Source organism: Chiloscyllium plagiosum, unplaced genomic scaffold (genome assembly GCF_037043375.1).
Source record: "Chiloscyllium plagiosum isolate Xiang-an unplaced genomic scaffold, Cpla_swu_hap1 HiC_scaffold_30, whole genome shotgun sequence".
NCBI classification, from domain to species: Eukaryota; Metazoa; Chordata; class Chondrichthyes; order Orectolobiformes; family Hemiscylliidae; genus Chiloscyllium; species Chiloscyllium plagiosum.
This window is the reverse complement of record NW_028270168.1, coordinates 18,687,136-18,709,931: the sequence shown is the minus strand read 5'-3', so window position 1 is coordinate 18,709,931 and position 22,796 is coordinate 18,687,136. Positions and strand designations below refer to the sequence as shown.

At 39.5% G+C, this 22,796-nt stretch overlaps 1 protein-coding gene across 5 annotated transcripts in view; it reads right to left on the bottom strand.

The window, feature by feature from the left end:
- rps6ka1 (ribosomal protein S6 kinase a, polypeptide 1) overlaps nt 1–22,796 on the bottom strand; it is a 216,073-nt gene that overhangs the window by 41,240 nt on the left and 152,037 nt on the right. For all 5 annotated transcript variants that reach the window (XR_015752135.1, XM_043717494.2, XM_043717496.2 and 2 more), the window contains 8 exons: nt 22,095–22,237; nt 21,600–21,670; nt 20,348–20,436; nt 18,569–18,633; nt 11,180–11,282; nt 5,131–5,261; nt 2,888–3,013; nt 875–964 (listed from right to left, as the gene is read on the bottom strand). Coding sequence is in view for 4 of the 5 variants with exons in the window: in XM_043717494.2 (XP_043573429.1) it covers nt 875–964; nt 2,888–3,013; nt 5,131–5,261; nt 11,180–11,282; nt 18,569–18,633; nt 20,348–20,436; nt 21,600–21,670; nt 22,095–22,237 (818 nt within the window). In the remaining variant the exon portion in view is untranslated. The remainder of the gene's footprint in view (nt 1–874; nt 965–2,887; nt 3,014–5,130; nt 5,262–11,179; nt 11,283–18,568; nt 18,634–20,347; nt 20,437–21,599; nt 21,671–22,094; nt 22,238–22,796) is intronic.

Sequence of the window (22,796 nt, the reverse complement as noted above, 5' to 3'; positions counted from 1 at the left end):
TTATATGCTCCTGGCCATTGACACCATAGTATGAATTAGGCAATTGACCACAGCATTTGCTTGACAGGGTCATTGCTTCTTGTTCTGAAAGATGAGAGCAGATACAGACTAATTTGCTTCAATGACTGAGCAAGCTAAAATGAACAATTTTAAAAGGACCTACTATTAGCTTCCTCCCTTCCTGTATCCTCTCTGCAGAACCCTGTCCCTTCCTCTTCCTACATTGTTGGTACCAATGTTTACAATAACTTTCTAGTGGTCACTCTCGCGTTTGAGAATATTCTGCACCCTCTCTGAGACAGCTTTGACCCTAGCACCAGGAAGGCAACACAACATTCTGATGTCTTGTTGTCGGCCGCAGAAGCTTCTGTCTGTGCCATAACATGTCAGACCAAGTTGATTGGAAATATTTTAAATAAGATCTTTGATATAAAATGGAGGTAGTTTGATTGCGATGGGCAAGAACTCATCTGAACCTTGCAGTCAGTTGACATTGCTGCACTTTCCAGCAAAACTGAATAGTTTTCTGGATTTTTATTTTCTCATCATCAGCCCGTAACACCTAGACAATTTTAACGCAGAACTGCTGTCCTGGATGAGTTTCTAATTCACAGAATGTTTGCACCTAACTTGCAAAACTTAGTTTCATAACAAGCAATATAAATATGCAATGAGCTATGGGGAATTTAAATCACCTTTCACTTATCCTGAAAGTTATCTAATGCATAATCACAATTACAGATTTTTCATAGGGAAAATATTGTATAACTTCATATTTTTAGAATTTATATAATTTATTAAGTTTCTTCTATTAGAAATGTTGTTTTTATTGTTAGTGCCTTATGCCCATTCAACAGACTACAATGCCACTCACATCTTTCAGTGTAATGATGTTTGGATGCTGCCCATACCGCAACAGGATTTCAACCTCTTCAGAGGGATCTCTCTTGCTCTTTTCAATAATCTGCAACAAAGAAATGTAAAGACTTAATATTAGATACAGTTTCAAGACAGGGAGTCTAAATTCAATGGATATTTTGTCAAGAGGAATAATCTTATATGGCAAATGCATGGGGACAACAAAATTAAGTCCATTTTATTATGACACAGAAGGAGAGCATGGACTGCAATTAACTGATGATTTCCCAAAGGAACTATGGTTATACTGTTAAGTATTAACATAAAATTACAGTTTTGACAGTTAATAACACAGAAAGCAAAACATGCCCTGCTGCCACAGTGTAATGACTTGGTGGTTCTTGTTCACAATTAATGTGAGGAAACAAAATCTACTTTAAATTTTTACTGATCTTCTTTCAAGACACCAAATCAACTTCTATGAATGACACAGTAATCTGAACCAGGAAAAATAAAAACTATTCTAAGGTACTACTGCTAATTGGCCAGCTTTCCTTGCCCATTATTGCTATCTGGTCAGGCAGCATCCAAGGAGCAGGAGAATCGACGTTTTGGGCATGAGCCCTTCAGGATTCCTGAAGAAGGGCTCATGCCCGAAATGTTGATTCTCCTGCTCCTTGGATGCTGCCTGACCTGCTGCGCTTTTCCAGCAACACATTTTCAGCTCTGATCTCCAGCATCTGCAGTCCTCACTTTCTCCCATTATTGCTATCTCTTTATTGATGGAGATGGGTCTTCCCATTCAGCTCCAGATACACCTAGGGAGATCTTGATACTGGTTCTAGTTGCTTAACCAGCAAAGATCTCCCCAAACATTGCACACTCTGCACAAGTAGTGGGAGACTTAACAGATCTCTGTAATGGTATGCTGTACAATCTAAAACTTCAGTAGTACTCTTGCACACACATCAAAAACACAATGTGTATTTATGTATTAGTTTTAAATAAATAATGAGAATAATGTTAGCAGAACTTGGGTGGTCAGTATTTTAGTGGGAATATGGTGGAGGGAACAAGAGGTTGGTCTCATTGATAAAATAAGCTTGGAGAGAATCATAGAGCTGTACAGCATAGAAACAGACTCTTCAGTCCAACTTGTCCATGCTGACCAGAACTAAAAAAAAATGCACCTCCATGATATGGCAGAGGGAAGCTTAAAAGGAAGTCTAGCTTGGAGGGCTAGTGGAAGGAAAAGTTACAAAAGAGGCAAATGATTGGATGATCTCAATCTTAGTGACAGCTAAGTATTGAGTTTTTATACTTATTGAAGGAAACATAGGAGTGGGATTTAAGAAGGCTGTTCGCAATATCTTTCCATTCCAGAATGATGATCGTGATGAGCAGCATCAGCAGTTGAGAAGAGAATCCAATAGTGATTTATGTAATCCAGCTAGATATGGTGGTGGATGCTAAACCAGTTATTAATTACATGTGTACAAACACACTTTTGAACAAAAAGGGAGTATGTATGTAAGAGTTTTATTATGCAGAGGTCAGACTGCAGCTGAGCAAATCAATATTAAGGCATGATGTATTTGAGGGCCAAATGTTAGACAGTTACGTCACTTACAAGTACCCAAGCTTGAATCTTTTAACTTTGCTCTCTAGACTTAGTCAACTGGGAAGTATCATTGTGGGAAGCATAGTTGCGTTTGAAAAGTAGAAATACTTCGGTGTGGAGTTCACTATGGCTTAGCCCAGAGCTGCATGCTTTAATACCAGACAGCTACCTGATTAATCTGAGGAATTTGACAACAGCAGTAGAAAGAAAAATGAAACAAGTCATCTGCCAGTGAGCTCCACTAAGGAACTTCTATGAAGACAGAAATAAATTGTCTCCTTTCAAAAAGAAACTTATTTTAATCAAGTTTATAATTTCAAAAGTAACAGGACGATGGTGAAGGATCTGTCCTCTTTTATCATCATCTCAGTGTACATTCTAAAAAAACTCTTCATGATTCAGTCTTACCTTGACAGCGTACTCCATGTTTGTGGTCTTGTGAATGCAGCGTTTACAGACAGAATATGAGCCTACACCAATATCCTCCTTTAGCTCATAACCATCAGTAAAGTTCATATTGTTCCCATGAAGCTGCTGTAAGAGATGACATATCCCTTTAAAACAAAGTACTTCATTGTTTTGTGACATTATGCTCCCATTTAAACTTCCATGTATAAAACACTTTTATTGTGTGTCAAGAACAATCCCAGAAGAGTAAGGAAAACAGATACAGAACCAATGTGAAAATTAGATGGAGCTGACCTCAGATTTAGTCAGAGGTCCATTTTAAGGGAGAAAGAGGTGTGTGGGCAGAAGGTGCATTGGAAGAATTTCAGACAACAGGGACTTGTTAGCTGAAGATCACAATGTTGAAGCTGAGAGAGAAGTCAGAGAGAGAGGGTAAGAGACTGTGGGGCTAGAGAAGAAAATTACAAGGATTAGATGGGGGAATCTTTTGGAAGTCTAGAGTATATTGACAACAATATGGATAATGATGCAGGATCAGATATAGGCAGCATATAGTACACATATAGGCCATGGAAAATTCATGTCGATAATTATCACTGATAAACTCAAACTCATTTTTTAAATTGTTTGTATAGGTTTATTATGAAATCTCTTAGAAATGCCACATACACAAATTAGTTTGAATTAAGCATAAGAGCTTATGGATTTAGCACATTTTCATCAGAAAGGCTTTTCAGTACAGATGACTTTGTTGTATATTGTGCCTTTGCATAGTTGTCCAATAGTTGGTATATGCCTGAGCAAATTCACAATCCAACCCAACAAAAAAAAAACATGTCCCTCATTGACAATGTCATGATTCTTTATCACTGAGCATCCTGAATGACATCTCTCACCAAATGCAATCATATAATTTCATATTTTCTTTGGGAACAAGGCCCAGATTCACTGTTCACAAAAAAAACTTCAAAGTTTCCACAAGTACATTCTTGATAGTGATTTTCTTTGCAGATGCAGAAAAGGTCCAATAAAGGCTACATGTAAAATACCTAATTTAACCTAAAGACTGTTTTATTGCCCTCATCATCCCTGTACCTGAAACCTCAATTGTTTATTGTAAATAGCTTATAAATCCTCCAGTTTGTAGGGCTTTAATTGACATACTGGAGTGATTTAAATACAAGTATGATGCACATTCTGGATTCTTTAGTTAGGTTAATTTCAAACAGGTTCTTGTGGTGCTTCCAAAGTGTTGGTAATGCCACTGAATTGGAATTTCTTTTAAAATCTCAAAGACATTACACATTTGCATTGAAGAAACTCAAGTTACCACCAAATGCCAGTGGTAAATATCCCATTTGCCAGGTTTATGCTAGGTGACTAGAAGGTACAAGATCAACTGCACGATCGTTGGTTAGCAGGTTGAAAACCAGTCCCAAAGTGTAACTTATTTAGGTGAATTTTACTGACTAAAATTTGCGAAGATTCTGCATAAGTGCTGAGAAGTTATTTTGTATTCATTGAAAATCAGTGTTACAGAGCTTCACCAATCATCATTGTTCTTCCTGCATCTCATTCTTTTCTAAAATAGTGAAACTCCTTACCTCCCTTAGTCTTCTGTTCCTCCTATAACTCACAGGCTTTCAAAGCCCAAGGTTGGTGTCACCTAATCGCTTCTTCCTGAGATACCTCATCCTTTCTTCTACTCTTTCCAACCTTGGTAGTGTATTGTACTATGGCTCGTAGCCCTTCACCTGGGTTTCCCAATAATAAAACAAATACAGATAATCTATGACACCACAAATAATTGGAATACAATTCCACATACGATTTCCCTACATTTTGCTGAATTTATTACTACAGCATTGGTGAAAACAATAAAGTCAATAATGTTCATTGAATAGCTGACTGTCTCTAAATATTTAAAAGAAATGAAAATCAGCCATTTTTGACTGAGAAATAACGACAGAAACAGTAGAAATTATTTCTATCGCTGAAAAGAAAGACTGGTTAATGTTTTGGAATTCTAACAAAGGATTTACCCTTAACTTAACCTATTTAACTTTTTTTCCTTTCAGAGGTTGGAAGGCCTGGTGTGTGCTTTCAATGTACTTTTTCCACCCAAGTTGGTGTTAAAGATTTGCTGCAAGCAACAAACAATGCAATATAAGCTCAGGCCAAGAATGTGCTACTTTCCCAAGCAGGGTTTACATGAAAGGAACAGGAGTTTGTGACAGCCTTACCTGCAACACAGGGTGAATGACCATTTTGGAATGTTCAGCCTTAATCGCCTCCTCTTCAATTCCTGTTGCCACAAAACTGAATCCTCGGAATAACTTGTGAGCACTGGCACTTGGAGGAACACCAGGAGAATCTGGTATACAAAGGCAGAGTTTGAGATTAACAGTTTTTTTTCCTGTTTTTCAGTTTGAGGACTTAAGTAGGAGAAGAACTGCTTTAAAGCCAAGGAATGCTGAAGGACGAATGTATATTTTGAAATCAAGTAACCTAACACCAATTGTGAGCAGTATTTACACAACTGCTAGCTGAAGTAATGGTAGGAGAAGTTACAGACAGGTTGAGACGGAAGCGAGTACACAAGTGGAGGTTCAGCCAGCAAAAAAGTAGCTCATTGATTTGTGAACTAGTGATCATTTATCAATGTCAAATACCTACTGCCTGCCAAAAATGATGTAACTGGTTCTCAGGTTGAAGCAGTGAACAAGTCAGGAGAAGTCATCAGATCTCCATCATCTCAAGAGTTCTCCCTGTTCTCTGCAGAAAATCTACTTTCAGCTCAAAGAAAACCAGTTAATTTTTCCATCAGCACTTGCTGTAAGCTGTGACCTTTAAAAGTATGTCAGAGATCTTTAATTGTGAACTGGCCACTTGGTGCCTCCTGCAAACCAGTAAAAGTATCTAGAAAAGGAAGACTGAGAAGTAGTGTTCTGATCAGCACAAAGAACCATCTCAGCAGATCCTGTGAACAGGGACACTGAAATACATTCCCAGTGCTTCCCTTTGCTGATAACATCCATTTTGTTCCTGTCTGTATGCACGTGATGGCTGTTTATAAGGGGTTACAGTTTTAACTGTAGATTTATATGATGACAGTTCATAATTGTTTACGTGTAGCTAGAGTGTATATACTTGTAATACATACTAGTTTTTGTTAAGTACAGAAATCTGGCCTGTGCTTTCTGTCATCCTGGATCTAAAAGGCATGTAAATTGTGGAATTTTACAAACATTTTGAAATATTTAACTTTGTGATAACTCCGGGAATAGCAGGGATGGTTTTCTAGTGCACTATCCAAGTGAGCTATGACAAGAATCTGGGATACAAAAGGCAGAGTTTAAGATTAAACAGAGTTTATTTTCTGTTTCTGGACTTAAATGGGAAGAGAACTGTTTTAAAACCAAGGATTGCTGAAAGGTTATATATGTTTTGAAAGCAATTGAACAACATTGTTTACTTGGTCTTCAGCAAAGACTTTCACAAGGTTCTGTAAGGTAGTCTGATTAGTAACGTTAGATCACATGGGATTCAGAGGTGAGCTTGCCAATTGGATACAAAATTGACTTGATGGTAGAAGCCAGATGGTGATGGTGGAGTGTTGTTTTTTGGACGAAGGGTCTGTGACAAGCGGTGTTCCACAAGGATCGGTGCTGGGTCCACTTTTGTTTGTTATTCATATAAATGATTGAGATGAGAATATAAAAGGCATGGTTAGTAAGTTTATGGATTACAGCAAAATTGGTGGTTATAGTGGTCAGTGAAGAAGGTTATTTAAGATTACAAAGGGATCTTGATCACTGGATCAATAGGCTAAAGAGTAGTAGATGGAGTTTAAACAAAAACAGAAGTTGCTAGAAAGCTCAGCAGGTTTGGCAGCATGTCTGAAGACGAATCAGAGTTAACATTTCGGATCCAGTGCCCTTTCCTCAGAACTGATGGTAGCTAGGAAAATGTCAGTTTATATTCAGAAGGTAGGGTGGGTGGAGGGGGTAAGGAGAAAACGGAAGGTGTGGCTAGGTTCCAAAGAGAGAGAGGAACAGTTGGACAAAGGAGTTGATAACAACGTGGCTAGGAGGGTGAATAACTGTTAGTGGCTAACAATAGGTAGTGTGTAAAGGCAGACTATGTGATAACAAGGCCTGTTGTGTGGGGTTGGGGGTTAGGACATGGAAGAGTTCAGGCCAAAAATTATTCATCTCGATATTGAGTCTGGAGGGCTGCAGGGTTTGCAAGTAGAAAATGAGGTGCTGTTCTTCTGCGAACTGGTCACCCAGTCTATGCTCCATTTCCTCAACGTAGAGGAAACCACATTGTGAGCAGCAAATGCAGTAGACTAGATTGTGTGAAGTATAGGTAAAGTGCTGCTTCACCTGGAAGGTATGTTTGGGCCCTTGGATACTGAGGAGGGAGGAGGTAAATGGGCAGATGTTAGTCCTTCTGCAGTTGCAGGGAAATGTGCTTTGAGGCTGTAGGGGTGTATGTGTGTTGAGATTGAAGGAAGAGTGGACCAGAGAGTCACAGAAGAAATGGTCTCTGTGGAAGGTAGACCAGGGAGGGTAGAGGAGGGGAATATCAGTCTGGAGGTGACAGAAATGGCAACTAACCATCTTCTGGATATAGATGCTGGTGGGATGGTAGGTAAGGATGAAGGGAACCATATTGCTGTTGTAGGAGGGAAGAGAGGGAGTGAGGATGGAAGAGGAGGTTGATTGGACCCAGTTGAGGGCCCCATTGACAATGGTGCTGTGGAATCCTTGGTTGAGGAAAAAGGTGGAAATTTTAGAAACTCCCTTGTCAAAGCTGGCCTCATCGGAACATATGAGACAGAAACAGGAACTGGGAGAATGGAATGCAGTCTTTACAGGAAGCAGGATGTGAGGATGTATAGTCCAGGTAGTTGTGGGAGTCACTGGATTGTAGTGGATATTAGTGGCCAGTCTATCCCTAGAAATGAAAACGGAGATGTTGAGGAAGGGAAAGGAAGGGAAAGGAAGGAGGAGAAGATAGACCAGGTGACAGTAATGGAAATTGGAAGCGAAATCTTTGAACCTTTCCAATTAAGGACAAGAGAGGAAAGCAGCACTGATGATATCATCGATATATCAAAGAATGAGTTGTGGTTGGGGGCCAGAATAGGATGAGAACAAGGAATGTTGCACATACCCCACAAAGAGTCAGGCATAATTAGAGCCCATGCGGGTACCCATGACCACCTTTCTGATCTGAAGAAAATGAAAGGAACTAAAAGATAAGTTGTTCAGGGTCAGGACAAGATTGGCCAAGCAAAGAAGGGTGGTAGTAAATGGGGATGGTTCAGACCATTGCTGCAGGCAGAAACAGAGAGCCGTGAGATGATCCTGGTTGGGGATGAATGTGTAAAGGGACTGCACATCCATGGCAAAGAGGAGGCAGCTGCAGCCTGCAAACTGGAAATTCCAAAACTGGCTTAAAGCATCAGAGAAACTGCGGCACAGACTGGACAAGGGGAAAAAAGACCAAGTCAAGGTAGAAAGAGATGAGTTCTGTGGAGCAGGAGCAGGCCTAAACAATGGGTCTGGGCAGTCCTGTTTGTGGATTTTTGGAAGGAGATAGAAGCGAGCTGTGCAGGTTGGAATACTATCAGCTTGAAGGCAATGGGGGAATCATTAGATGAAATGAGGTTGGTGACCGTAGTTGATACAATGGCCTGATGCTCCATGGTGGGGCCATAGTCCTGGGGAGATAGCAGGTATCTGAGAGCTGGTGCTCAGCCTGTACAGTGTAGAAGTCAGTACATCAGACTACAACAGAACCACCCTTATCAGCAGGCTGAATTACAAAGTTTGAGTTGGATCTGAGTGCATGGAGTGCAGTCAGTTTGGAGGGAGATAGGTTGGATTAGGTGGGGAGGGAGAGAAATTGAGGCGAATAATGTCATGTCAACAATTCTCAATGAACAGATCATGTGCAGGTAAAAGGCCATAGGGAGGGGTCCATCTGGAGGGAGAGTGTTGGAGGTGGGCGAAGGGGTCTGCAGGACAGGGAGAGGACTCTTGTCCAAAGAAATGGGCACAGAATTGAAAGCGACGGAAGAAGTGTTTGACTTCATGTGGTGCCCAAAATTCACTAAGGTGGGGAAGCACAGGGATAAACTGAGATCTTTGTTGGGTACAAAACATTCAGCATCAAGAGTGGAAGGTTAGGAGAGATGGTGAATACTCAACAAGAGGTGGGGTTGGGGGAGGGGCTGGAGTCAGAGGGAAGGGGAAGAGAGGCAGATGGAGTTTAATTTGGATAAATTCGAAGTATTGCATTTTGGTAAAATAAATAAGGGCAGACATATACAGTTAAAAGTAGGGCCTTTGGTAGTGTTGTAGAAGAGAAAAACCTACAGTGGGGGGTTCAGGTAGATAATTCTTTGAAGTTTATGTCACATATAGATAGGGTGGTTAAGAAGGCTTGTTTTCATTACTCAGACCTTTGAGTACAGGTGTTGGGACTTTATGTTGTGGTTGTACATGACTTTGTTGACGCCTCTTCTGGAGTATAGTGTCCAGTTCTGGTTGCCTGTTATAGGAAAGATATTATTTATAGGTTAATAATAACCTGGAGAAGGTTCAGAAGAGATTTACCAGCATGTTACCAGAAATGGAGAATTTGTGTTATAAGGAGAGGCTGGATAGGCTGGGACGTTTCTCACTGGTCCACAGGTGGTTGAGGGGGTGACCTTATAAAAGGCTTATAAAATTATGAAGGGTATAGATAAGGGGAATGACAGATATCTTTTCCCTAGGGTGAGGTATTTCAAGACTAGGGGACAAATTTTAAGGTGGGAGGAGAAAGATTTAAAAAAAGACATGAGGGGTAACTTTTCTTTACACAGATGTTACGCATGTGTCGAATAAACTTCCAGAGGAAGTGGTGGATGTTAATGCATGGAATTAATTGCCAAAACTGCAGTTAGAACACTATCTGTTTCCTTTTACTCTGGAAAGAGTAGGATAAAGAATAAAGTTGCCAGAATTTCTGCTTTCTCCTGTTGAAAAGTCTAGAAAGAATTTGAGCCAACAGTGGTAACACTATGAACAAACAGTTGATGCCAATGTCTTTCGTCTCCACAACAAACTGAGCTACTGCCAAAACTCCTCTTTCTGTAAATGATTTGGAGTCAAATGAGATATACTGCAACCTTCTTTCCATACTTTACACCAAAATGATCTTCTGACAACATACTTGCATTATCACTGAGTCACTTATTATTGCTTACATTATTGCTTATCTCCACCCCACCTCAACTCATTTGCGAATCACTCCTGTCTGGCCTTCCATGTTCTGTCCTCAATAAATTTGAGGTCAATCAAAACAATTCTCAATGTTCTTAATTGCATTAAATCCTTGTATTTGTTGAGTTAAGTAAAAATTCAATTTTAAAGTTCTCATTCTTGATTTCAATCCCATTTTGCATTTAAATTCCATCCTCATTACCATTTGAGATATCTGCCATCTTTTAAGTCTGGCTGCTTGACATCCCCAATTTTTATTGCTCCACCATTTGTCATCTTTTTTTGGCTGTTTTGGGCCCTAAATATCTGAAATTATCTCCCTTAACCTCTCCTCCACTAATCATTCTATTCTCCTCTAAGGTTGAAGCTACCTCTTCAACCAGGATTTTGGCTATCAACCTCAATGTCACTTTATGTGGCTCGATGCTTGTCCTTTGAAGTGCCTTGGGACATTTAGTTATGTCAAAGCTACTATATATAAATTGAAGTTGTTATTGTATTACCTTGAGGCTCACCTATAGAAAACTCCAATTCAGATTAGCAAATGAACAGTAATTGCCATTCATGAGGCATTTATCCAATGATAGTCACAATCCTCAGCCCAGGAAATGAGAAACTTTTCGAATAAGTAAAATTCTGTGTCATTTTGTGTGTTATGGGCTTGATAGATTGTATCAATCAATAGGATGTATTACCATACTGAATGATTCCTTGTACTGCAAGATCCTGTTTCTTTGGGGAGGCATTGAACACACGTCACATCTTTTTGAAGCAGTTTCATCCATACATATTCTCTTTGAGGTCAGAGAGCAATAGATGAGTGAACAAAACCACAAGCATTTTAATGTTTAAGAAACAGATCACAGAATTTAGTAATTTCACATCTTGATGTTGGAAAAGCATTTGGCTTGACATTTTAACCCTCATTTTCAATTTTGAAAAATTTGATGGAACAGATTTTAATCACCACATTCAATTTGGTTTCACATTTCCCCATGTGTTCAGTACAAACCTTTAGGTGTCCGTTCTGTAAACTCAGGGTCAAAATAAAAGGTATCATCTGGCCTGGCCACAGCTGGTTTGAATGGTGGCTTCAGTTCCCTTCGGTAGAGTTTCTAGAAGCATAAGAAACTATTTTAAATGCTGCAAATCATTACTGTCCTGACTTATTATTCTCATTAAATGTTTCGCTAGATATTTATGGCTTTGGGTGAAGAGTGGAATCCACTTACTCTGCTGGCACTCAGTGCCGAAGCACTAAGCACATCCATGAAAGGAAAGCATAGTCAAATTCAAGTAAATTCCACACTTTTCTACCACAAATTCCCAAGTCATGAATCCATTCATACACAGCGAAGCCCAATCTACATTTTCCTAAACATATGAAACAATAATTAGATGCAACATGCAAGGCAAACTTTCCTCATCAAGCACTTCCAATTCAGATGTAGTACTAATCAGATGTTGGATATCATTCCCTCTGCATCAACAATGTTCCTGTCCCCATCAGTATGGGTATAGAAGTTTAATTTTTCCACTCTAGCTGATCTTATTGTCTTTGAATGAGAAAATGTATGCCAAGTTACATGTTATTTTGGCTCACAGGCCCACATACATGCACTAAAATAACTGCCACAACTTCCTTTGTTTGGAACCTTCCCAATTGTTAGATAGGAAGTTTCTGTTTCATCAGTTCGTAATTGTAAGAAACCAGAAGTCAGGCTTGAAAAGGGCAAAATTATAAACCATTGTGCCATTTCTGAGAACTAATTTTATCAGAAATGAAGGAAGCTTACTCACAATTTTCAAACAGCTCCATATGCAATAAACACAAACCACTGGGTTTCTTAAAGTGTCAGTTGGCAAGTTTACAGTAAATGTGTATTAAATTAATGCTGAGAGGTGGCTGCAGGTGAGAGGGAGATGCCACCAAGAGCAGTTACTATCAGCCACCATTGTCTAAACAATATACTCACTCAAAATGATTGTGATTTCCCAGTGATTTTTGGGCAGAATAACTTCCACTGAAATATATTACTGAATTTTATTACATCCTGCCATACTATGCATTGTCAGTGAATCACAAGTTATGTATTCAAGTGCTCACCACTGAAATTAAGATATTACCTTTAACTAAAATGAAAATAAAATGGAAATCAAATGACTGTTCCAGGGTGGTTAACTCCTGAAAGACCTATTAGTTACTCTCAGTAGTCAAAATATTAGTTTACCATTTGATTGGACTTGATGTCAACCAAGCTTACCTCTCTCCCAGTTGCTATTAAGCAGTTGTGCTGAAATATGACATTCTGACTTTAAGAAACACGTTCATGATCCAGGAAAGTATTCCACCACAGCCAGTTGCTTGGATACAAATGCCTTCTAATTGCACTACACAGTCAATGAGAATGGCAATGGTTTAACATGAGAATGGTGGTTTCAAAAGCAGTCCCAGCTTTACACTGGTTAACTGGAGATAGAAGGATCACGATGTGGCAAACACATCAAGTTCTGTATTCAGTACTGGATTATGAATTCAACTCTAATCAATCACAGCAATCAAGCCCACTTTCCACATTGATTTTTGTTGAGGTGTAGTAGACCATAAAATGTAAAAGCAAATATTAGGCCATTCAGCCCATCAATGATGGCTGAGGGGACACATAGAGCTGTACAGCATGGAAGCAGACCCTTCAGTCCAACTCGTCCATGCCAACTAGATATCCTAAATTAATCATATCTGTCCAAACCTTTCCTATCCATTCAGATGCCTTTTAAATGTTGTAATTGTACCAGCCCCCACTACTTCCTCTGGCAGCTCATTCCATACATTCACCACCCTCTGTGCAAAACGTTTGCAGATGATAAAAAGATAGGTGGAGGGAAAGGTAGTACTGAGGAGGTGCGGACGCTGATGAAGAATTTATACAGATTGGGAGAGTGGGCAAGGAAGTGACTGATGGAATACAATGTGGGAAAGTGTGAAGTCATGCACTTTGGTAGGGAGAATAGAGGCGTAGACTATTTTCTAAATAGGGAGACAATTCAGAAATCTAAAGTGCAAAGGAACTTGGGAGTCCTAGTCCAGATTCTCATAAGGTAAACTTACAGGTTGAGTCAGTAGTTAGGAAAGCAAATGCAATGTTGGCATTTATTTCACGAGGACAAGAATATAGAAGTAGGGACGTACTCCTGAGGTTTTATAATGCTCTGGTCAGACCACATTTAGAATACTATGAGCAATTTTGGGCCCCATATCTCAGAAGAATGTACTGCCCCTAGAGCAGGTCCAGAATAGGTTCACAAGATAAACCCAGGAATGAAAGGCTTAACATATTAGGAATGTTTGAGGACTCTGGCTCTATACTCAACTGAGTTTAGAGAATGAGGGAGGATCTAATTGAATTTTACAGAATATTGAATGGCCTGGATAGAGTGGACGTTGACAAGATGTTTCCATCAGCAAGACAGACTAGGACCCAAGGGCAGAGGTTTAGAATAAATGGAAGACCCTTTAGAATGGAGATTAAGAGAAATTTCTTCACCCAGAGAAGTGGTGAATCTATGGAGGCCAGGTCATTGAGTACATTTAAGACAGAGATAAAGAAGTTCTTGATTGTTAAAGGGATCAAAGCTTATGGGGAGAAAGTGAGAAAATGGTGTTGAGAAATCGTGCCTCTCTCAATATAAACCTATGCCCTTAGTTTTGGACTCCCCCATCACTTGGCTATACACCCTATAAATGCCCCTCATGGTTTGATGATTCTTTATAAGGTCAACACCTTCACCAATACCCCACCCCCCCAAATCAGCCTCTGATGCTCCAGGGAAAATAGCGCCAGCCTATTCATACTCTCCTTATAGCTCAAACCTCTAACCCTGGCAACATCCTGTGGTGAAAGGGTTAAAATTGTGTCCCAATACATGTGTGAATCTAACCGAAAATGGAAGGTGTCGCTTGGTCCCGTGTGAATCTTGTTATACACCTTCCCGTGTGAATAACCAGAATGGAATGTGTTTTTTAGCCTTGCTCTGCTCTAACCGAAAATGGAAGGTGTCGCTTAGTCCCGTGTGAATCTTATTATACACCTTCCCGTGTGAATCTTCTTATCTGTATGTAACCAGAATGGAATGTGTTTTTTAGCCTTGCTCTGCTGTTCACATGAATGTTTATATCTGGAAAAGAGTATATCAGCTGGAGAAGTCTCCAGTTCAGTAGAGTCTGCTCCGGGGTTACGTTTAACCGCCGAGCGTGGGTTGTTGGCAACCGCTCTACGAGAACTGACGGCTCCCAGTTCGGGTAACATGTAGAGTGAGTATAAACCAGACCCGTTGTAAGTACGAGACTGGTTGTGGTGACACTGCGGGGAATAAAACACTTATATTCTAGCAGACTCGCCTCTTGGCTGTTTGTTCTGTGTCAGACTACTTTCCTGCGAGCCTGGTCCTTGACCTTGAGAATTTTTTTTAAAACACATCCTTGTAAACGTTTTCTAAATCCTTTCAAGTTTCACAACATCCTTCCTATGGGAGGGAGAACAGAACCAAACGAGGTACTCCAAAAGTGGCCTGTATAGCTGCAACATGACCTCCCAACTCCTATAGGCAAAAGTGAGTATTGCAGATGCTGGAGATTAGAGTCAAGTGTGATGCTGGAAAAGCTCAGCAGGTCAAGCAGCATCAGAGGAGCAGGAAATCGAAGTTTCAGGCATGATGAAGAGCTTTTGCCCAAAACATTGATTTTCTTGTTCCTTGGATGCTGCCTGACCTGCTGTGCTTTTCCAGCACTGCACTCTTGACTGCCAACTCCTATTCTCAATGCATTGACCAATGAAGGCAAGCACACAAAACACCTTCTTCACTATCCTATCTACCTGTGACTCCACTTTCAAGGAAATATGAACCTGCACTCCAAGGTCACTTTGTTCAGCAACACTCCCCAGGATCTTGCCATTAAGTGTATAAGTCCTGCTCTAATTTGCCCTTCCAAAATGTAGTACCTCACATTTATCTAAATCAAACTCTATCTGCCACTCCTCGGCCCATTGGCCCATCTGATCAAGGTCCCGTGTTATTCTCAGGTAACATTCTGCGCTGTCCACTACACCACCAATTTTGGTGTCATCTGCAAACTTACTAACGATAACTCCTATGTTCACATCCAAATCATTTATATAAATGATAAAGAGCAGCAGATCTAACACCGATCCTTGTGACACATTGCTGGTCACAGGTCTCCAATCTGAAAAAGAACCCTCCGCCACCACCCTCTGTCTTCTACCTTAAAGTCAATTTTGTATCCAAATGGCTAGTTCTCCATGTATTCCACGTGAACTTACTTTGCTAACCAGTCTACCATGCACAGCTGTGTTAAACGCCTTGCTGAAATCCATATAGACAACGTCTACTGCTCTGTCTTCATCAATCTTCTTCATCACTTCTTCAAAAAACTTGATTAAGTTAGTGAGACATGATTTTCCATGCACAAAGCCATGTTTACTATCTCTAATCAGTCCCTGCCTTTCGAAATATATGTAAATCATGTCCCTCAGAATCACTTCCAACAACTTATCCACCACTGATTTCACGGTCACTGATCTATAGTTCCCTGGCTTTTCCTTACTATCTTTCTTAAATAATGGCACCACATTAGCCAACTTCCAGTCCTCTAGCACCTCACCTGTGTCTATCGATGATACAGATACCTCATCAAAGGGCCCACCAAGCACTTCCTTAGCTTCCCACAAAGTTCTGGGTGCACCTGATCAGGTTCCTGGGATTTATCCGCCTTTATGCATTTTAAGACATCCAACACCTCCTTTTCTGTAATATGGACACTTTTCAGGCTATCATTATTTATTTCTACAAGTGCTCCCGTTCCATATCCTTCTCCACAGTAACACTGATGCTAAATACTTCTTTAGTATTTCATCCATCTTCTACAGTTCCAGACATAAGTGGCCTTGTTGATCTTTAAGGGACCCTATTCTCTGCCTAGTTACTCTTTGTCTTTAATGTATTTGCAGAATCTCTTTGGATTCTCTGTTTTGCCCTCATACCCTTCCAGGGATCCACTCAATCCCAGCTGTCTACACCTGACATATGCCTTCTTTTTTCTCTTGATCAGAGCCTCGTTTTCTCCAGTCATCCAACATTCCCTGTACCTACTCTTCATACCAACCGGAATATACTGTCTCTGGACTCTTGTTATTCCATTTTTGAAGGCCTTCCAATTTAGAGCCGTCCCGATATTTGCAAACAGTCCCTCCTAACCAAGTTTTGAAAGTTCCTACCTCATGTAGTCAAAATTGGCTCTCCTCTAATTTAGAAATTTAACTTTTATATCATATCTATCCTTTTCCACAACCATTTTAAAACTAATAAAAATTTGATCACTGCTCCAGAGTGCTCCCCAATGATATCTGAGTCATCAGACCTGCCTTATTTCCCAAAATAAAGTAAAGTTTTGCTCCTTTTCTAGTTGGTACATCCATATACTGAAAAAGAAAATTTTCTTGCACACAATTAACAAATTCTTTTCCATCTAAGCCTTTAACACTGTGGCAGTCCCAGTCTATGTTGGAAAGTTAAAATCCCCTGACATTCCAACAGAAATTTGCTTCTCAATTTCCCGCTGACTATTGAGGGTCTATAGTACAATCCCAATAAGGTGATCATTCCCTCTTTATTTCTCAGTTCCACCTAAATAACTTCACTAGACATAATCCCGAGAATATCCTCCCTAAGTACAGCCGTAATGTTATCCCTAACCAAAAATGCCACTCCCCTTCTTCTCTTGCATCTCTTTCTATCCTTCCTATAGCATCTAGACCCTGAAACATTAAGCTCCCAGTCCTGACCATCCCTGAGCCATGTTTCTTCTGAGTAAAGGTCATTGGACCCAAAACGGTAATTCTGGTTTCTCTTCACAAATGCTGCCAAACCTGCCAGGTTTTTTTAATTCCAGCAATTTTGACTTTTACTCCTCAGATACTGTCCCAGTTAGTGTTCATATGCAATCAGACTTGGATAGGCAGGATTTGGCTGGTAAGTAGCAATTAAACTTCATGTTACACAAGAACCAGGCAATGGTCATCTTCAATGAGAGAATCAAACCATCTCCCCATGACATTTATAAGTATCATCATTACCGAGTACCCCTCCATCAGCATCCGGGGTTGCCAGTGATCAGATTGTTAAGTGGACCAGCCGTACAAGTATAGTAGCTACAAGAGTGGGTCACCTCTCAACTCCCCAAGCCTGTCCACTATTATAAAACATAAGTGAGGAGTGTGATTGAATGTTCTCCACTTGTCTGAAATCAATGCAACTCCAAAACCACTCAGGAAGTTCAACAGCATCAAGGACAAATCAACCCACTTGATTTGTCACTCCATCCACCACCTTATATATTCGTTCCTCCATCACTGGCTCAGTGTTAACAGTCCCTTTCAAACCCACAAATGCTAACACCTAGAAAGATCATATAACACATGCTAGAGAACACCGTTATCTGCAAAGACCCCTCAAAGCCACATACCATTATGACAATGAACTATATTGATTTCTCTTCACTGTTGCTGGATCAGAATCCTCATCAGTGATACGGGTATACCTGCACTAGATGGACAAGAACAGCGCAAGACAGCAGTTCATCAATACCTACTCAAACGAAATAAGGCATTGTCAACACATTTTGGTCATCTCACATACACTCATTTTATGAAGTAATTAAAAGTATCGTTCTGAAGTGATCCTTTCAAGATTACATACATATTGTGCTGTAGAAAATAATAGGGTAGCCCTCAAATAGAGCATTTCACTTGGCTGTGCACTTCAGGTGCCTTTATTGCAAAATTAGATTGTAATAGTTTAAGAAGGACGCTCATCACCATCTCTTTAGAAGCAACTGATTAGATTAGATTCCCTATAATGTAGAAACTGGCCCTTCGGCCCAACAAGTCCACACCGACCCTCCGAAGAGTAACCAACCCAGATTTACTTCCCTTTGACTAATGCACCTAACACTATGGTCAATTTAGCATGGCCAATTCACCTGACCTGTACATCTTTGGACTGTGGGAGGAAACTGGAGCACCTGGAGGAAACCCATGCAGACACAGGGAGAATGTGCATATTCCACACAGACAGTCACCTGAGCTGGAATCAAACCTGGGACCCTGTGAGGCAGCAGTGCTAACCACTGAGTCACCGTACCACCCAAAGGTGAGGTGGGCAATAAATCCTGATCCAGCTAGCCATACCCAGATCCTATAAGTGAGTTAAAAAGAATCCCTGAACTGGAAAAACTAGCAATTTTATTTTTCCATGTCCAATCAATGGCTTCAGAAATTATAGAAGAGATTTTGTCTGAATTTCACCATTAAGTATTGGCACTTACATTCCAATCTATGTTTGTGAAGAATGGTTGACGCTTGATTTCCTCTACACCATCCACGCCAGCTCCTAAAAACAAAAACATGTAAAGTTATAATGGTCAACTGTCAGTACACTTCTTTAATGCTCCAATATTTCAGGTTCATGGTCCTTCATCGATCATAATCTAACAAACTCAATATTATCCACCCAAAACATTGGTCTGATTTTAGGGCTCCCTGCAAATAGGAGGGCCATCAAATGAATTGGTTGCTGATGGCTCAATTAAGGTCCTTAAGAGAGCAAATAATATACGCTTATGGGCCTCATCTCACCACACATGATTAAAGTTTCCACTTTTGTTTCAAGTATTATTCTTGAGTGTACTGCTAACTAGTGAAAGAGGAACTTCTTCCTGGGGTTCCTGTTATCAAGTGGAGGCAACTAGCACCCTCACAGTTTTCCTTCCTCATGTTCAACTCACCTTAAATCTGTCTAACATGCACCTCCAACCCCTTGCTTTGGAAATTACGCATTTATGGTTCTTGCCAGGCACACAAAACTTACCATATATATCATTTCTCAATCGCTGCATATAATACACTCCAAAACTTTACCAGAATTAAATCTACCTCATTTACTTTTAATTGAAGAATTACTGCCTTCTTCCACCACATTCAATGGCTGAATTGTTCGAGTATTGTTAGCCGGTCCTTCAGCTGTCAAGATTCTAAACTCTGGAATTGCTTCCCTAAATTTATTTGACTCTCTTTCATTTTTTAATGATCCTTAAAACATATCACTTTGATCGTGTTTTTGGTCATCTGTTCAAATGTCTAAAATGGCCCAGAGTCACATTTTGTTCAATTTTAGTAGTAGTTTTGGGCACTTTACTTTGTTAATAGTGCTGCATAAATACAAATTGTGTGAAGGAATAGAGTTATATATTGAGGCTTTCAGATGAACTGAAATAGAAGGAACATAGAAGTTGTCTAGACAGGGACAAATGCTGGAAAAGAATATAGGCAACTTAATCAAGTGGGTAAAATGTGGTATATGGAGTCCAATTTGGGAAGCATGACTTTAATCACTTTAAATCCAAAAAAGATATAATGGTTATTTTTAATGCCAAGAAATTTGGAATTGTGGACAAGAGAAGATTTTAGGGTAACCAAATAAACATAACTGGTCCACAGTAATCAAAAAGGTCAAAACGCTTGCCTCTCAAAGAAAATTAGAATACAAAAGGAGGCAAGTTTTATCTCACTTGAACTACTTTCAAGTCAACTATATCCATCCTCAGGTAAGGAGATCAAAACTTCACAATTGTAAACAGACTTTATATTTCTGTGCTCCAGTTCATTTGCAAAAGAAAACTTAACATTTGCCTTTGTCACTGCTTTCTGTTTCTGAATATACTAACATTCTGAGTTTATTGTATGAGATCACTCAAATTCACTGAATGTTTAAATTTCATGAATTTGTTCATTCAATATGGATGTCACTGGCTGGACCAGCATTTACAATATTGCTGAGTCCTAATTGTTACAGTGAAGGGATTGGCAATATCGTTCTGAATCAGGGTAGTGTGGAACTTGGAGTGGACATTGTAGGCTGTAAAGAGGTCAGGAGCTGAGAGGCCTGGGAGGAACCCAAATTTAGTGTTAATCAGCTGATTATTGCCAAGCAAATGCCACTTAATAGCAGAGAAACAAGAGAATTTGTGTTCAACATCAGATTTAAACTCATCTGTGATCAGCATCTGTTCAGTAGCCCAATCAGCCAAGTCCAGTCCAATGGTTACCTAGTCTGTTGGCAGGATTTCTCTTGAAAAGTGCTCGTAACAAACTTTGGGCTTCAGGACTCAAGAATTGAGGCATTCCCAATTTAGCCCTAGAAAAAGAATTTGCATACAGTTAAATACTATATACATCTGAACCTTCCAGAGACTTTCCTCCATAATAACCATGAAAAATCCAAACATAACAGAATTTGTACTTAATGCATCAATGAATTAATTAAAGAACTTCTAACTTTATAGTTTTCTGTTCTAGATAATGCTTTACTTTGACATGAACAATAACAATCTAGGATCACTAATGGAATTTTCATGCTACAATAATTTTTGAGAAGGCCAATGTATAAAACAGATTTGTGTAAGCAGGTGTCACTGAGCTATTTAACATACACTAATGGCACACAACAAAAATCAAAGATGCCACTTGAAAACACTATGCTGATATTTCAATTATGATCACTCAATAATTTAATTGCCCAAAGTCAGAAATCATACTGGATCATATAGAGCTTGCTTTATCTTTTTTGAATGTCTAAAACAGATTGGCATAGGAGATAGTTCAACTTGGTAATTCTGAAATAAGCTGTTTTACTTTGTTAAAGCAGCAATGTGAAATCTAGGTATGAAGGATTGAGGGTCCGTTGTGGTTCAGTAGGCAGTACTCTGGCCTCTTAATCACAAGGCTTTGGGTTGAAGTCCCTCAGTAGTGCTTATGCACAAGAAAATTGGGACTGACTTTGTAATGCAGGATTGGGGGAGGACTGGTCTGTCAGAGTGATAATCTTTCAGTTGAAATGTTAAACTAAGGTCCCTTCTGCTTGCTTGGATATAAAAGGTCTGATGGCACTAGTTGAAGAAGAGTAAAGGAAATATTTCTCCACTGTCCTGGCTAAAATCTATCCGTAAACAACATCCCAATAAATAGATTATTTGGTCATTATCACACTGTTAACCACATTCGGAAATGTTAGCAGAATATGGGTATTGGTCTGTGATGCTGACACAAACAAGTAGAAGGGTGCAAGAAGCAGAGAATTTATATTCAATTCTTGGATTAGGCAGAAGAAACTCGATGGTTCATCTTGTCCTATGCATTAAAGGGTTCAATAGTTGACTTGAATGAAGAGAATATTTCTTATTAACAGATTAGTTCTTTCCTCACTAGATCTACCTTAACAATTTATCATTGTAGAACATGTAACAGCAGCAAGCTAAATTACAGCGATACCACCAACATTAAGCCAGACAATTGTCTTACTTTAAAATGAGTGTCATCGTCTCTTTTCTATCCTTCCCTTGGAATGGCAGGGAACCAGTCAACATCTCAAACTGCCAAGAAACAGGGGACAAACAGAAACATTTCAAACAAGATCAGAAGTTAAACATTAAACTCCACATAACAAAAAAAAAGTACACACTTCACAAAAACAACATGTATAAATATTGAGCAGCCTTCATGTTCACCAAAAGAAACCAAGTTTGGAAACTTGAGAATTGCATTAAGCACTAGTGGAATTCAAGTGATAGAAATGGATTTGAGATGCCACTTTCTCAATTTCACCTTATGTCACAGGTCTCCTGGTAATATTTGAGTGATGTACTAAGTTGCCAAAGATAAACTTCATCACCATTTAGTTAAAGTGTCCTTGCGACTTGTAGATATTAGATTGAAATATAATTTAAGGAAAGCGGGGAGGGCTGAGAGTGTAAAATTACACAGCAGTAAGCAATGGCACTAAATAAACATACATACCATTAAAACACCATAAGACCACCAGTCAGCACTAAGTGTATGGCCACGTCGATTAACCACCTCAGGAGCCATATACTCAACAGTTCCACAAAATGAATAGGCCTTCTTCTCATGGTCAACAGCTTCCTTGCTCAGTCCAAAGTCTTAAAAAAAGAGTAGTACAACCAAATTTAATCACACTTACTACAGTCAACAGTTCACTTCAACACCGTCACTACTAATCAGCTTTAATTTAAAAACAAATCACAACCAACAATAGTACAGAACAACTTTCTTTTAAAGGAAAAGCAATGAAGGAGTTTGAGAGTGGTGCTAAGAAGGAGGTAAACAGATTACAGTTCAGAATCAGAGAACCAAAGATTATGACACATTGTAAAGGGCTGAATATTGCATAAATAAGGGAGGCATGGCTGTGAGGGAAATTTTGTTTTTATATTCACCTGTGGGATGGAAGGGTTCCTGACAAGAAACTATTATCTATCCTTAAGTACACTGAAGAAGGTGGTGGGGAGCTGCCTTCTTGAATTGCGCAAGTCCTTAGACTTTAGAGACACCCACAGTACAATTAGGAAGGAAGTTTTGAGATTTTGCAACAGTGAAGGAATGTGGAAGGCTCTTCTACAGAAAGAGGTTGAGGTCAAAGCATTGAATGTTTTCAAGGAGTTAGATATAATTTTTAGGGCTAAATGGCATGGGTAGAAT